Source organism: Thamnophis elegans, chromosome 12 (genome assembly GCF_009769535.1).
Source record: "Thamnophis elegans isolate rThaEle1 chromosome 12, rThaEle1.pri, whole genome shotgun sequence".
Taxonomy (NCBI): Eukaryota; Metazoa; Chordata; class Lepidosauria; order Squamata; family Colubridae; genus Thamnophis; species Thamnophis elegans.
This window is the reverse complement of record NC_045552.1, coordinates 14,875,801-14,892,936: the sequence shown is the minus strand read 5'-3', so window position 1 is coordinate 14,892,936 and position 17,136 is coordinate 14,875,801. Positions and strand designations below refer to the sequence as shown.

General features: G+C 41.1%; 1 protein-coding gene across 1 annotated transcript in view; it reads left to right on the top strand.

The window, feature by feature from the left end:
* The window catches only part of PTPRU (protein tyrosine phosphatase receptor type U), a 423,380-nt gene that overhangs the window by 349,317 nt on the left and 56,927 nt on the right, over nucleotides 1-17,136 (top strand). The window contains 3 exon segments of the mRNA XM_032228173.1: nucleotides 5,423-5,613; nucleotides 11,310-11,382; nucleotides 15,122-15,198. Coding sequence (XP_032084064.1) covers nucleotides 5,423-5,613; nucleotides 11,310-11,382; nucleotides 15,122-15,198 — 341 coding nt within the window.

Sequence of the window (17,136 nt, the reverse complement as noted above, 5' to 3'; positions counted from 1 at the left end):
CTGATATTTTAATAGAAACCATGAAGCCTAAAGTCAGGAAAGAATTTCCTTTATGTTCTTCCTTCTTAACTGAGGCTCAGGATCAAATGGACAGATCGAAGAGACCTTGCCAATTGCTGAGAAAATGCTAGCAGCATGCTCTCAAATCAATCTGCAATTTGATTTATTCTTCTTTCAAAATCCAGATTGTTTAAACCATGGTTGAAGAGTCTGGCCTATGTATAACTCTAGAATAACTAGGATTCTGAAATATTGCACTCCCCTACATTATTAAATGAATTGGTATCCCTGCCAGGAATAAACCTAAATAATAATTATGTAAATCATTAATAACAGATGGTGATTGGAGTCTTTGAGAAGTGACTAGATTGATGGGTTTAGCTATTTCCCAAAATGTGCTTTGTGCTTAAATGTTGCCAGCCCACTGGCAAAGCCAGAGTGAATTTTGACAGGGCTTCCACTTTGGCTCCACAAGTCATGAGTGGAAGCCTGTTTCAAGTTTTTTTTTCCAGTCTTGGCTTGCTGTTTTACCTGCACCTGTAGGCCCTCTGCAAGCTTGCCCAGTCAAAACAGGAGCAGAATTGGACAGCATTCCCACTTTGCTTGGACAGGTCCAGTCAGCTTTAAGGGAACAAAATGGCAACCGACTGCCAACCCCCTGGGAGTTTTGACCAACTGAGGCTCTCCACACTAAGCCAAAATAGGTGGGCTCACACAACTAGTTTCGCTGCAAAAATCAACTCAATTATGCTTAGTAATAAATATGACTCAGGCTGACAAAAGGTATCCTGTTTCCCCGAAAATAAGACCTCCCCAGATAATAAGCCCAATTGGGCTTTTGAGTGCATGCGCTAAAATAAGCCCTGCCCCCCAAATAAGCCCTCCTTTAAAATATTGCAACACAACAGCAGCCATGAGGTGACCACACTCACCGCCTCCTGCACCTCAAAATAATAAGATCTCCCCAAAAATAAGGCCAAGTGCTTATTTCGGCGGTCAAAAGAAAATAGGACCATGTCTTATTTTCGGGGAAACACGGTAGTGCAACTATCTTTTCTATGTGTAGTGAAAGAAACACAGAGATCAGATAGGTTGCCGCTTATCTGACAGTGCCGTGGCTGTGGTTTTCCCCCCTATCTCCCAAAGTCTTCTCCACTCACACCATTGCAAATATCTTCTTGTGGCTGCTTCCAAGATTGGCAGAGGAAGCACCTGGGCTTTGCTTACCCCCGGACTTCCTCTGCACCCATTGTTCTGTGGCTCTATCTTCTGATCCTGGAAATCATAAGGAAAAAGACATGGGTTGAGGGATGGTGTTTCCAAGCAGATGTATCCACAGTGGACCTATAAGACTGAACCTCACAGCATTCATAAGATAACATATTGCTAAGGCAAGCAGTTCTAGGACTGCAATAGGCAGCGAAATAACACCTCTGCAAGAAATGAACAAAGCTGCCATACCGAGAGGTGTGCTAAAACAGAAACTGGAAGATTAGGAAAAATGTATACAACAGGAAGAGTATAACAGCAAGTATAATGATTGTGACAGGGACGCAATGGCTCAGTGGCTAAGATGTTGAGCTTATCGATCAGAAAGGTCGGTAGTTTGGCGGTTCGAATCCCTAGTGCCTCGTAATGGTGTGAGCTCCTGTTATTTGCCCAAGCTTCTGCCAACCTAGCAGTATGAAAGCATGTAAAAATGCAAGTAGAAAAATAGGAACTACCTTTGGGGGGAAGGTAACAGCGTTTCATGCATCTTCGGCATTTAGTCATGCCGACCACATGACCACAGAGATGTCTTTAGACAATGCTGGCTCTTTGGCTTTGAAACGGAGATGAGCACCACCCCCTAGAGTCAGGAATGACTAGCACGTATGTGCAAGGGGAACCTTTACTTTACTATAATGATTGTATTATCAAGATTAGGGCTATTAGAAAAAAATGATAGAGGATGAATTCTCAAATAATCTCCTGTGATCCTGAATAGAATTTCTAACTCTACGTAGATATTAAGGGTGAACATCTGCACCTCTTAGCAACGTACTGCATATCCCTCAACACTTCGGTGTCTCCTGATAAACATCTCAAGATTGCATTGCTGCACTTTGGTGATCAAAATCAGGTTTATCTCTTTGATATGCAGCATTTCTTTCCCAATAAATTGTCCTCCATTATAAAATTTTATTTTTATAAAGTTTTATCCAACACTGGAGGTTTTTAAGAAGCGATCGGACAACCATTTCTCTGAAATAGGATGGGGTTTCCTGCCTCAGCAGGGGGTTAGACTGGAAATCCTCCAAGGTCCCTTCCAACTCTGTTATTCTGTTAACTCTCTTCCAAGGAACCCCTAGTCACCTTTTGAACTCATCTATTATATCCCCCATCTTCTTCAATCATTTTTGCTTGGTCGGGTATCCTGGAAAATGAAGTCTTAAAATGGCTGCAGTTGGGAAAGGAATGGAATGGAATAGGAATAGAATTCTTTGTTGGCCAAGTGTGATTGTGTCCACACAAGGAATTTGTCTCTGGTACATAAGCTCTCAGTTTCCATAACAACAAGTGACAAATTATGACCGTAATCATAATATACAATCATCATAAATCATAAGATGCAAACTCAGTGATGATCATAGTTATTAGTTATGGTCATATGAATAAAAATTTCGATTGCACTGCGGTTGAGAAAAGCATTACCCCCAAGTGCAGTACCCCAGTTCACATCTTACCAAGCATCAGACTGTGGGTTTGGAAAGGATTCGTGCACACGAAGTAACCGTATAACAGTTCCAAACTTTGCAAAAAGTCTCCTTCCCCCTTCACCATTTTTTTTAGTAAACTTACCTTCAGTCCTGGTCAGTGACCATAATTAAAATCCTTTGATGTGTATTTTGCTTTCTTTTATAATTCTTGACCCACTTTCACATTATGTTGAAGGAGGTTATCCTTTTCTAATTGGAGGTAGGAATTGGGCAGGCAGAACCAAGGAATTTACCTGCTTGGCATGATGAGAGCTTGTTCCTTTTTCAGAGTAATTGGTATAAAAGCCTAGAACTACTCAGAGAATTGTTAAGACAATTCCATTCAGGATGAGGAGGTCATATAGATGTCAGTAGCATCACATTATTGCCATTATAATAGTGATTGGGGCTTTATCCCAGAGGATAAATTGCTTTTATGGACAGCTCAGTTAATGTTCTGACATGACATTAAAATGTTATCTTGCTAATGCAAACATTTCTGCAAGCTTTTTCTGGGTGGACTAGAGGAGGAACTAAATGGACTTGCAGAATTTGGTGTTTTCCTCCAAAATGACCATAGTGTTTTGCAGTGATTTCATCTCTGTGAGGCCAAAATTTAAAACGGGACTAAGCAATCTGGAGTCCTCTGGAAATTTTTGAGTGATGTTGTTAGTTGGGAAGTCATGTCTGACCCAATCCGACCCCATGGAAAATGTTCCTCCAGGCCTTCCTATCCTCTACCATCCTTTGGAGTCCATTTAAGCTCACACCTACAGCTTCAGTGACTCTATCCAGCCACCTCATTCTCTGTCGTTCCCTTCTTCTTTTGCCCTCAATTGTTCCCAGCATTAGCTCTTCTCCAGTGAGTCCTTCCTTCTATTTAGGTGGCTAAAGTATTTGAGTTTCATCTTCAGGATCTGGCTTTCTAAAGAGCAGTCAGAATTGATCTCCTCTAGGACTGACCGGTTTGATTGCCTTGCAGTCCAAGGGATTCGCAGGAGTCTTCTCCAGCATCATCATAGTTCAAAGGCCTCAATTCTTTGGTGCTTAGCCTTTCTTATGGTCCAACTTTCACAGCCATCCATTGCAACTGGGAAAACCATAGCCTTGATTATACGCACTTTTGTTGGCAGGGTGATATCTCTGCTTTTTAGTATGCTGTCTAGATTTGCCATAGCTTTCCTCCCCAGGAGCAAGCATCTTTTAATTTCTTGGCTGTAGTCCCCATTTGCAGTGATCTTGGAGACCAGGAAAATAAAATCTGTCACTGCCTCCATTTCTTCCCCATCTATTTGCCAGGAATTGAGAGGGCTGAATGCCATGATCTTAGTTTTCTCAATGTTGAGTTTCAAGCCAACTTTTGCATTCTCCTTCTTCACCCGCATCAAGAGGCTCTTTAGTTCCTCTTCACTTTCTGCCATTAGAGTGCTATCATCTGCATAACTGAGGTTTTTGATATTTCTCCCTGCAATTTTATTTCCAACTTTTGAATGATATTTCCAGTCAATTCCAGAACAATCAAGGGTCAAAAATGCTGAGAGTGAAAGATAAAAAAAAATCCCTAAAGATTGTTTACTTCTAATATTTAAAAAAAGGCTTTCCAACTATGATATCACATTGATTCACTTGTTTGTACAATGCTAGAGGTGAATATTGATAGGAAAAAAAAACGTTGAATTCACATTCATTTTTTTCAAAATGCATCTATTAACTTCAACCTTACGGAGAAACAACTTTTCTAGAAATAAGTTGGATTGAATGACAAGTGTTACTTCCATCCTAGATCCTTGTAAGAAAATTCATTCACATACAGTGTGTTTGTCCCAACAGGCATATTTCTCATAACCAGGTTTTGCTCATTTAGAGGTTTTGTATATTCCCCTTTTGCTAATGTAGACATTTTTGTAAACACATTATACACAGTTCTTGTTGATAAAATGGCACTGCAAACTCTAGCAGCATGCTAATATTGATGAAAAGTTGCAGTCTGGTTAATGGACAAGTTTGGAAAATATGCATTGGTGGTTTAAACAGATTTCTCACTTATCAGTTCACCACTTCATAGATGGATTCTGACTGATGAAAAAGTAATTAAAAAATTATATGGATATTTATTAGAGGTTAAATTACAAGACGAACAAGTTAAAGAAACCATGATAGCTTGGGGGGAAAACTTTGGGCATGAGATTGATTTAGAGAAACAGCAGAAATTGTGGTCTCAAAATTATAAAATGACAATGTCAACTGCATATAGAGAAAATTTATATAAGATGTTTTACAGGTGGTATCTACCCCCAACGAGAATTGCAAGAATGTCCAAGAATAAATCAGAAAAGTGTTGGAAATGTCATCAGACACCAGGCTCATATTACCACATGTGGCGGACTTGTATTGAAGCTAAAAGATACTGAACTAAAATTCACATGTGGTTGGAGAAAATGATACACAAATACATAGATCTTAAACCAGATATTTTTTTTATTGGGAATTATACCAGAAATCTATAACAAACTTAAAATATTTGATTGTAAACATTTTAACAGCAGCTAGAATCGTATTTGCAAAAAACTGGAAAAATGAAACAATACCAAAAGAAAAAAAAATAGATGGATTGTGGTCGATTCCTGTTCTTCTGAGAATCTATTGCTTTGTGTTTATATGATGTTGTATTCTTTCTTTTCCAGGTGATCAACGTTCCAACATCGTCAACGAGTCCAGCAGCCTATTAGGGGGGTCCCCTCGAAGGCCGTGTGGACGCAAGGGCTCCCCCTATCACACTGGACAGCTTCACCCTGCTGTCCGAGTGGCTGATCTTCTCCAGCACATCAATCAAATGAAAACAGCAGAAGGGTACGGCTTCAAGCAAGAATATGAGGTGAGAAAAGACACAAAAGTAAGAAAGCTCACTCCCTCTGTCCATTCACTTCCCATGCATTCCACCTCATATAATGTAGATGGAATTTGGTTCAATTTAGGAAAAACATTTTTTTAAAAAAAAACCGCTCCCCCCCCCCCAATTCAATGGAAGGAAAATGGTTAGAATGGAAAAATATGAAAGAAGGTTTTTGACATGCTTGCAAGAATTAATAACATAGTATGTTGTAGAAAAGACGGGACATACAAGCCAGCTCTTCAGAGAAGGAAAAGTTTATTTGCGCAGGTTCATAGCAAAGAATAAATGGCCTGAACACTGAGTGAAATTCAGGAACTTCCTTACATAGTTTATCACTTCCAGCCAAAGCCATCTGTTAGTTTTGGAAACACCCCTCAAGATTTGCCCTTGAGTTACAGAAAGTATTTCTACAGGATGTCATAATACATGGGTCAGCTAACGGACATGCATAGCTCGTATTTTGAGGAACTAACAATATGTGTCTACCAAACAGATTAACAGCCAAGCCAGCAGATGGGCTAAAATATATGCTTCACTTCAGCATATTTCATGTGTAAACTTCCTTCTAATCTGTGTCTAACCGCACTATGTCCTAAAAGCAAACCTTGCAATTTCTATATGAACAATTGAAACTTAATATCATGAAACCCTAGTTTGGTTCAGGCTTGAGGCCTACTTCAGTTCAGCCTGCCACCTTAGTACGTTCTCTCTTGGGTGAAGCCTCCTTCTCTGTCATCTGCCTTTTCTGGAGAAATCTTCCTTTTGTTGGATTCTGTGTCCCACTGCTGACTTTGGAAAGGATACAAGCAGTCCAAAGCCACCGTGACATGATACCCAGAATATCTCATGGGTAGGATGAGGCCGAAAGGACATTGTGTCCTCCTGAAGCCACCATCACTGTCTCTTCTTCTGTATCCAGACAGAGGATTTTCTGCTACTCCATTTCAAGATGTTGTCACAAACTGCATTTCTTGGTTGCATAAAATTGCTGTCTTAACACCTTCTTCTCCAGAATTACTGGTCTGGGCTACTCTGACAAACCTGGGGTGGTTAAAATACAGTAATTGAAAAGCTGTTATGCATTTCCCAAACCAGTTGTTCGAAAAGCACTCAGAAATAAGAAACAGGGAATGAAACACATTATTTTCTTCCATTTTTACTCTGTTACTTTCAGCAGGAGGCGTTTCTATGATATCACACCAGCATCAATGGAACCTGCTTATGAAATAAAAGAATTTTTTTTTTAAAAAAACTGGAATGCATATTTAAACATTATACTGTAAGGGTAAGAGGTGGTGATATCCAAAAGCCCAGGAATCCAGTCCGACCTCAACACTGGGAAGTGAATAGCCCAATGTTTTATTGAACGGAAAGTTTGTGTGGTGGTGGGGGAAAGGATCTAGATTTAAAACCTGGTGCAAACATTTCTAAAGGGTTTCGTTTATGCGTCTACCTTGTGGGCAATTAAGCAATAGACCTAGCTGTGTTGTGACAATGACCAAGAGCAGACAATCTTTGGTTTGACGGAAGTGCGACATATTTCCTCATTTTTCTACAAAGGTGTATGTTTCTCTTGTCTACCTTTTGGCTAATGAAGAGAGCCAGTTTGGTCTAGAGCCAGGATGGAGAACCTATGGCACCCATGCTACAGGTGGCACATGGAGCCCTCTCTGTGGGCATGTGAGCCCAGCACAGACGTCTCCCGCTGACCAGCTGATTTTCAGGTTTGCCCTGCAGGCGGGAAACATGTGCGCATACCTTTCTCCTCACTTTCTGCAGCCCATGCCTTCCCAGATCTTTGGAGATTCCCCCCAGCATTGTTTTGAGTTGAGAGGCTTTCCCCTCCTCTCAGTGCTGTTTTGGGATGGGAGGCCAAAAAGGGTGTTGTGTGTGCATGTGCAGAGCAAGCATGGGGGGTGGTCACACGTGTATGCGCATGGAGTGTGGGGTTTGCAGGGGTCACACCTGGATGTGCAGGGGGGTGGGGTGCGCTGGAGGGGCATTGAATTATAGGCATGGGGATGCATGTGTGCACCACAGCATGAGTGTGTGTATGGGTGTGTGTGTACTTTTGGCACCAGAGGAAAAAAAAGGTTAGCCATCACTGGTCTAGAGGTTAAGGCACCTGGCTAGAAGCCAGGTGACAGGGAGTTCTAATCCTGTCTTAGCCACCAAAGCCAACTGGGTCATCTTGGGCCAGTCACTCACTTTCTCTCAGTCTAACTCACCTCAAAAGCTCATTGGGAAAAATAGAAGGAGAAAGGTATGTTGGACATGTTTGCCACTTTCAGTTGGTGATTAGAAAAAAGAGAAAGGGAGAGGGAGGGAGGGAGGGAGAGAGAGAGAGGAAGGAAGGGAATGGAAGAAGGAAGGAAGGAAGGAAGGAAGACTCAGGGGATGTGGTAAAAACTGTAGTTCTTCAGTCATAAGGATGGGATGGTCTTCCAGAGGCTACTGCACTGCACTCCCATCATTCCTGTCTGTTACAGTAATTGTGCGGTTAAAGAAACCCAGTGCCACCAGGGAAAAGTCATTGTGAAAGAGTGATTGAAATTCCGCACATTGAAACTAAGTGGTAGTAGGTCATAACAGAGGCGTGCATTCTCCCTGACGCAGTTCCTTGTTGTGTGCCCTATGATTTAAATTTCAGATAAATGTCTTTCTCTGCTGCCCTCTTGCTCAGTCAGCTAGGTATCCCAGGGCACTGCCAGGGTTGAAGGGGATCCTGCGGAAGATGCCCCAGGAGCCAGCCTCATCTCTGTAACCATCAAGCATTCTGTGCCCTGGTTTCTCTACCCCACCCCCATTTGCCCTTCTAGCACATTTTCATTCCCTTTGATATAACAGGTAAAAAAACTTTGAACGTACCTGAGAGCTAAACTTTAGTTGTACTTGAAATCTTAATTTCTCCAGAGGGGCTCAAATAGTGGGAAGGAGACATCACAGTTCCTTGGTTAATTCCTCCAGGTTACGGGACTGTGGAACAATGCCCAAAGTTTCTCTCTTAATGGTACCCAGGGGAATAGCCAGTAATCACTGTGATCTCCTGTTGGTGTGCAACGTATTTTTCCTGTGGTACAGGCAATGAGAAGAGAATGGGATATTGGTTCCATTCTTATTTATTTTATAGAGGTCTCTCCTCTTTTTCTTTCTTTCTTTTTTAAAGAAAATCCTATTTTAGCAAGGCTTGATTAATTTTGGATAACTTCTCTTCCATTAAATCATTTCCAGGCAATTTTTGATACAGTGCTTATGTCTTGCGACATTCCTTCTGCAGTGGGGTGACATTTAACCAATTTAAATAGTGTGGGTTTGCTTTGGGAGATCAGTATATTTTTAACAGAGTGTCTTAATGTTGTCTTGGCCACTAACTGTAAGATGGTATTTGGATATTACTATCTCTGTTGGTACGGCTTGTTCCTATAATAGTCTAACACGGGGGTGTAATCCGCTTATCAAAGGCAAAAGGTTCGTAGAACTGGGCACAAATCACTTGGCCTTGCTTAACAATGGAAATTCTGGCTTATGAAATTCTGTTCATAAGTCAAGGACTCACTGTAGACCTCTGCAAAACGACTGTGCTTTGCTTTGCTCTGTGGAGGTGATACAGTTTACCTCCGCGGGTGCATGAGTGATGTAGGGGATAGCCTTCATACGTCATGTATGCAACAAAATTGGTTATTGATGTGTTTTGAAGGCATATTTTTGAGGTCCCACGTGCATGGCCAGGAATTGTGGAAGAGGCTTATGAGCATGTGCTGCACCAGTGCGAAAACTTTTCTGAGAGCACCAGGAGAGGCATTTCCGCTAAAAAGTAGCCTCTTCTGGAATCTGAAGATCTGTCGGAGCTCACTTTGCCTTTTAACACAGAGACCTGTGTCACTTGTAACGCAGCTTCAAGAAGGTCTTCTGATAAAAGCATCCTTGAGTGAAGTACCTGTTAGACTTAACACGCAGCAGTAAACCTCTGCTCTCCAAATTCTTCTTTACCCAACAACATGCATACAACATGTGCTCACTATCGTAACTGAGCTAAGCAGATTGCTTAATTGCCCACAAGTAGAAGCAGAAGCAAAAGAAGAAGGGGACAACAAGAGAATGAGGTGGCTGGATGGAGTCACCGAAGCAGTAGGTGTGAGCTTAAATGTACTCTGGGGGATGGTAAAGGACAGGAAGGTCTGGAGGAATGTTGTCGATGGGGTCGCGATGGGTTGGACACGACTTCTCAATTAACAATAGCAAGAAGCAGAACCCTAAAATGAAGTCCTTCGTAGATGTCTGCAGCAGAAATAAAGAACAAAAATAGCAGAATAGCAGGCTTGGAAGGGAACTTGGAGGTCTTCTAGTCCAACCCTCTGCTCAAGCAGGAAACCCTCTATCATTTCAGACAAATGATTGCCCAATCTGTTCTTAAAAACCTCCATTGATTGAGCATCCACGACTTCTGAAGACAAGCCATTCCACGGATTAATAATTCTAATTGTCAGGAAATTTCTCCTTAGTTCTAGGTTGCTTCTCTCCTTGATTAGTTTCCACCCATTGCTTCTTGTTCTGCCCTCAGGTGCTTTGGAGAATAGGTTGACCCTTCTCTTCTTTGTGGAAGCCCCTGAGATATTGGAAGACTGCTATCATGTCTCTCCTAGTCCTTCTTTTCATTAAACTGGACCTACCCAGTTCCTGCGACTGTTCTTCATATGTTTTCCTCTCCAGTCCTCTGATCATCTTTGTTGCTCTTCTCTGCACTCTTTCTAGAGTCTCAACTTTTTTTTTTAATATGCAATACTCTAAGTATGGTCTTACCAAGGTTATAGACTTGGGCCTTTTCCTCCACACCTTTCCTTCCATAAAAAAATGGGCTGTTCTCTTCCCAGCATTGAGATTGGGAGACATCTGCTACTGTAATATATAAAGATTAGCTGTGCTTCACGACCAAACTATGTGATCAGGCTATGCAGGAGAAATTCGGTTCACAATACGTTGCCTCAGTGGTGGTCGGTGACTGAAACACATAAGGGAATATCTCTCCCACTGTCTTGAGTCCAGAAGTAGTTCCATAAGTGGAAGGCATAGACATTTTGGTGAGGTACTGATGTTTAATACTGTAAGGAGTCCCAGAGCGCTCCTGAGTGAAGGAGTGCAACGTCTGCCAATTTGAACTGAGGTAACGGAATGTGAAGCAATTGGCAGTTGGCACAGAGTTCTTTTCAGGTGGGGTGGGGGAGTAGAACTCCTTAGCATCAGAGCGCGTTAATTACTGTAGAAGAAATACTAATGATCTGATGGCCATTTCGAAAAATCCTTTCTTGCAAGCACCTAGAAGCCAAGAGGAACATATATGGCAAATTTCAGGTTTGTAGGCTTTACAGTTCTGGAGATTTCGTGATGTGTGAGTGGTATTTGCCTTTTATATACAGTATATAGATTTGGTCTAACATGATGAATCCTTTGCAACTTTAGTTCTTAATAGCCGCCCTCTCTTTTGAAGCTGTGCATAGTCTGGATGTAGGCATGCAAGCATCAGTCTATCAAATGAACTCTACACTTGGTAACCAGTTTTGAATCAGTGTAATGATGCTAACCTCAAGAGAAACTATTGTTATCTGTACTGCTGGTGGAAATGCTGTGTGCTTATTCCTAAGGGTACTTGATGCACATAACATCTCTTCTCTTCCTCCTAGAGTTTCTTTGAAGGCTGGGATGCTTCAAAGAAGAAAGAAAAGACCAAAGGGAGACAAGATCACATGCCCACCTGTAAGTGGCTGAGACAAAAACCTTTCCTTAAAAGAAAGAAACAAAAGAAAGAAAATCAATAATCCTTTCTTTAATGCTAGGAGAGTTGAAATGCCCTGAAACTCTTCAGAGTTTCCACAGTATGGATTTGGTTTGAGTCTTACTCTGAATCTTGGCCTGTCAAATTTGCAGCAGCTAGATTTTGATCTGGTATTGATGCCATTTGCAAAAAACAATGACGTGAAAATATTAAAGTGAGTGTGGGACACTGGGATAGGATGGGGTGCCTATTTCCCAGTTTCCATCACAAGTATGAAAACACATGAAAAAAATGGCACAAATACATGGATATAAATAAGCAAAACATAGCCATAAATACATAAAAGGAGTACATATAAATGGGACAGTAGGACAGGGATGGTAGGCATGCTGGTGCGCTTATGCACGCCCCCTTAGGGACCTCTTAAGAAACGTGTAAGGTCCACGGTAGACAGCTTAAGGTAAAAGGTTTGGGGGTTAGAGAAACTGATTAGTTGGGTGTTCCACATGTTTAGTACTCTATTGCTGAAATCGTTTTTCCTGCAATCAAGATCAGAATGGATTACATTTAGTTTGTATCTATTGATAGCCCTTGTGTCATTGCAGTTGAAGTAAAAGTAGTCATTAACAGGAAGGACGTTGTGGCAGATTATTTTGCGCACTAAGCTCAGGTTGGAACATAGATGGCGTAGAGATTGATTATGATCTCCTTTCAATGAAACATGCTCTTTGTGGGCGCAGGTGGTTGAAGTCGCAGATTTCACTATACCATAGAGTCTCTTGCCCGAACTATGCATTCTAAGCCATGATTTATAAGTTAAGATGTTGTGCCATGGACCATACCACTCGGTTAAAGCAAACCATGGCTTAGCATGGTGTAACTCAGCTTGTGCAAGACAAAAAGAGACATCAAATGATGATAGCATTTGGTATTCAATGCATTTTTTTAAAAAAAATAAAATAAAATGAGTAACCAGGAATATCCTCTCTCTCTGGGGACCGGAAGGATGAATGCAATTTATTGTGAATTTCTGCTATAAAATATCTCCTCCAGCAGCTGCTTTTTCATTGCCACGCTGGCTATTTTTATTGCTCCTAATTATAGCTGTCTATCTGCTGTTTTCCCAAATTGAAATTCCATGTTATCGCAGAGGCAAAAAAAAAAATGAGAGCAAAAGTGTTCAAAATGACTTAGGCAAAGCCAAGCACCAATTTTACTCCACTCCCTAGCCAGCATTTCTGGAAGAAAGGGCTAAAAAGGAGCAGATTGGCTGTTGACCTAATAGCACAAGGGGTATTTGTCTTTCTGCTGTGTGTAGGACAAAATGGCACATCTCATTTTGATACTGCCCTTCTCTTCCATTCTGCCACAGTCATAGTGCAGACTGACATGCATCTACTCTCTCTCTCTGGGTGGGAGTATATATTCTTGGGGACATATGCTGCATTGCATCTCAGTTTGTGTTGCTCTGACAGTGAAGCATATGGATTTTGCAGAACACATTAGTGGGCGAGAGAAAGAGAGATTCTTCAGGATGAGAGAAACTGGCTGAAGGGGGTGTAACTGTAAGATCTGATGAAAGGTACATTACAGTAGAGCAGAAGCAAACACATCCTGTTCTCCTTACTCTTGCTGTGAGTCCAAGTATGACTGTTAGCTCAAAAGAGGCACTCCCTCTAAAGTCTATGGGGTGATTATGAAGTCTCTTAAAAGGAATCCTGCTGTGTCCTTAGCATTTGCAGCTTCAATGACTGATGCAACCAACTGGAGATCCTTAGGTTGCCAAATGTGACACCATTTAAAGAGGAGAAGCCATCACTTGGCTGGGGAGATCCCTCAAATTCTGCTGAAATATTAAGGTCTTTCTGAAAATATACTCAGTGCTAAGGGAAGGACTAGAGACGCAGTGGCTCAGTGCTAAGACGCTGAGCTTGTCTATCAGAAAGGTCAGCAGTTCAGCGGTTCGAATCCTTCGCACTGTGTAACGGAATGAGCTCCCGTTACTTGTCCCAGCTTCTGCCAACCTAGCAGTTGGAAAGCATGTGAAAACGCAAGTAGAAAAATAGGAACCACCTTTGGCAGTTACATTCCGTGCACCTTCAGTGTTTAGTCATGCGGGCCACATGACCACAGAGACGTCTTTGGACAGCGCTGGCTCTTTGGCTTTGAAATGGAGATGAACACCGCCCTCTAGAGTCAGGAACAACTAGCACATATGTGCAAGGGGAACCTTTACCTTTAAGAGAAGGACTATTGTGTGTGGATGATGATGATGATGATAATGAAACCCATGATGATATACGACTCAATAAAAATAAAGTATGTAACCCTAGATATAGATTATAGCCCAAATGTCAAGTAAAATAACATGTTTTTACTTGCTACCTAAGCCCTGATAAGATGGAAGCCAAGTCTGCAGAGATTCTCAGTCATCCAGGTCATGTTTGTTCCAAAGGTGCTTTTTCAGGAGGCATCTGGACTTTCTTGCTTTTTCTTTTGAAGATGTTGTGCTTCTCATCCAAGAAACTTCTTCAGCCCTGACAGGATAGTCCTTACATTCCCCATTATGCCACTATATACTTGGATGAGAAACAAATACATCTTCAAAAGAAAAAAACAAGAAAGGCCAGTTGCCTCCTGAAAAAGCACCTTTGGAATGGAAGCCAAATGTTGTGCCCTGGAAAAGTATTTGTGGTGGAATATAATCTGGATTCTCAGAAAGGGATGTTGCCTTCCAGAGGATCAAATTTAGATAATTTGGGTCAAGATAGCTCCTTCCCATAAGTTCTCATTAAAGATGCAAATAGTTGCTTTAAATTGGCAAGATATCTGCCTATACTTGAGGAACAATAAAGGACACTGCTTAGAAGTAACAGTGTCTGCCTTTCTTGTTTTTTGAAGCCTGACAGATATCAATCTATTAAAGAAATATATTTAAAGGGATTTCTACACCAAATTGCATGGATTAGCAAGTGACAAAGTGTGAGACTGCAAGTCAGATTAGAGTATTGTTGCAATTTTCCACAGTGGATTTTTGGAAGAACAGTTGAGTGGCAAGCCAACATTCACAAATCCTAGAAAATGTAAAAAGTGACTTTATTGCTGGAGTCTTTGAATCCCATCTCTCTGCTTAACTAGAATTTCTAGAAATTTATTGAATGGAGGAAGGGGAAACTATTTGAATTCGATATATGAGTATATAAAGATGTCTCAATGCTCTTCTGCCTATTTCCCCCCGAATGCCATCACTCTGCTAAACAACTAATTCCCACAACACTGTCAAACTATTTACTAAGACTGTATTACTATTACTATACTTCTCATCCTTCCTATTACCTATCTCCTCCCACTTATGACTATAACCACGTTGCTTGTATTTTTACAATTTATATTTTTTTGTTTGTTTCCTAGTATGATTTGAATTGCTTATTAGTAACCTATGACTATCACTAAGTGTTGCATTTTATTATTCTTGATTAATCTATTTTTCTTGTTTTTCCTTTTATGTACACTGAGAGCACCAAAGACAAATTCATTGTGTATCCAATCACACTTGGCCAATAAAGAATTCTGTTCCTGTTCCTATTCCTATTCCTATTCCTATTCCTATTCCTATTCCTATGCCTATGCCTATGCCTATGCCTATGCCTATGCCTATGCCTATTCTATTCTATTCTATTCTATTCTATTCTAAACAGTCATATCTGATTTTCTTTCCAGATGACCGACACCGGGTTAAGCTCCATCCACTTCTTGGTGATCCCAATTCTGACTATATCAATGCCAACTACATTGATGTAAGTATGTCAGTTTCTCTTGTTTCTGTTATGCATTTTTTTTGCCTTAGAAACTTATTTGGTTGTTTGATACAGAAGGTTGTTTCCCTTTTGTTACACCCCAAGTCTCTGTTTCATATATGCATCCTTAGAAGTTCTTCTTCTCCTACTCCTTCCTCCTTTTCATGCTATATCTATTCCTGTTGACTTTTTGGAATCCTCTTTGGTTCATTCGCACAAGAATGAAATCTTTACAGGGCAGGAATAAATCAGAAGATTAAAAGTATATGCAGTATATAATTAAAACCATTCATGTGTCTCAAGGGATGAGCTTGTTTTCCAAAGCAACCCTTAGATTAACTTGGACTTCCCCGATGTTCTTCCTGATGAAAAAAATTAAAAAACACTAATAACTTTACTGAAATAATATCAACAACCACATCAAGTCACAGAAGCACATGGATGGAAACGCTGTGCCCCAGAATTAATGTTAGAAATTATTTGATTTTGGAAATAACGCTGTCACTAGAATAAGGGGAAAAAATGATTGATGAATGCCATCACTAGTCCAAAATATTGCAAAGTCCATGGATATTGGAAGGTTTTGTCAATGTTTGGGTATCTGAATTTGACGTATAATGACATTTGGGTTCAATATATAAACCCTTACCTTGTTATTCGATTTTATTAATTAATGTACCATAAATATTTGCTTCCCTGGATGCAATCCTTTTCTACTCTTTGATAGTGTTTTGCTGAACAAGTATTAAAATCCTGTCTGCTGACATCCAAGAGGGATGATGTTTTAGAAGTTCTCCGTTTTCAAAGGTCACATTGAGCGTTCACATTTCGGATTCAAAATGCAAATAGTCAAAAGGAGACAACGTTCAAAAGTACATTTTAAATGTTTCTGAATGGGAAAGTTCAATGAGTCATACTAAACCCATCACTCTTTCCTGTTGCGGCTGCTGCTCCTTCTCTACCCATCAGTGTTGCTCTTTAATGCACCCCCTTTACTAATGGGTCTATTCTTCCTTTGCTCTTGTCTGGCTAATCTGTCTGTCTCTGATTTCTTTTTCTCTCAAAACCTGTGGGCTTGCTAAGATTCGGATAAACCGAGAAGTAAGTATATGTCGTGTTCTTCTTTCTTTTCCCATTTCTCCTCCAGTCAAGATTACATAATTGTTCATTTTGGAGCAAAGGGATTTTCCTACCTCACCCTATCCCACCACAACCAATAGGATTTCATCATGTCTGTAATTCACATAGTGAATTACAGATTGTGGACGATAGTGTCAGGTATTTCTCCAAGCGCCGTCTGAAACCCCATTGGGTCCATTAGGCGCCTGGGGCGGAACCACCTAATTGGTTCCTCCTCCCTACAGTGGAGGATTGGCTTCCGAAAGTCAAGCCTCAGCAGGAAGTGATCAGACCATGACAAGGGCAAAGTTTTAATGCCCTTCAACTCTAGATCACATCTCCACTGCTCCGACAGAAATACAAGGTCAAGTGTGTGACCCGCTGAATGAGTCGAACCTCGAATTACTTGGGTCAAGTCCATGGCTGTCATGGAAGCCATGAACTCCTGCGCCCCATCAGAGCGTTCACCAAGTGTAGGCAGGTTGAAATCCCCCAGAACCATAAGCCTGGGGAACTCTACCGCCAACTCGGCAACTGACTCGAGGAGCGAGGGGAGGGAATTGTGTGGCTTGCTAAGCAAATCCAGCTTCCCACCACTGATCGTGCTTGTTGGAAACCAGCTGAGAAGGCTGCAAATAACAATCACATCACCTTGGGACTCTGCAACCATCATATGCCAGTTACCAAGTGTCCAAATTTTGATCACGTGACACTAGGGAATGCTGTGACAGTCATGAATAGACCGTGAATGGAATGAATGAACCAGTCATAAGTCATTTTTTCCAGGACTGTTGTAACTCTGAACAGTTGCTAAGTGGA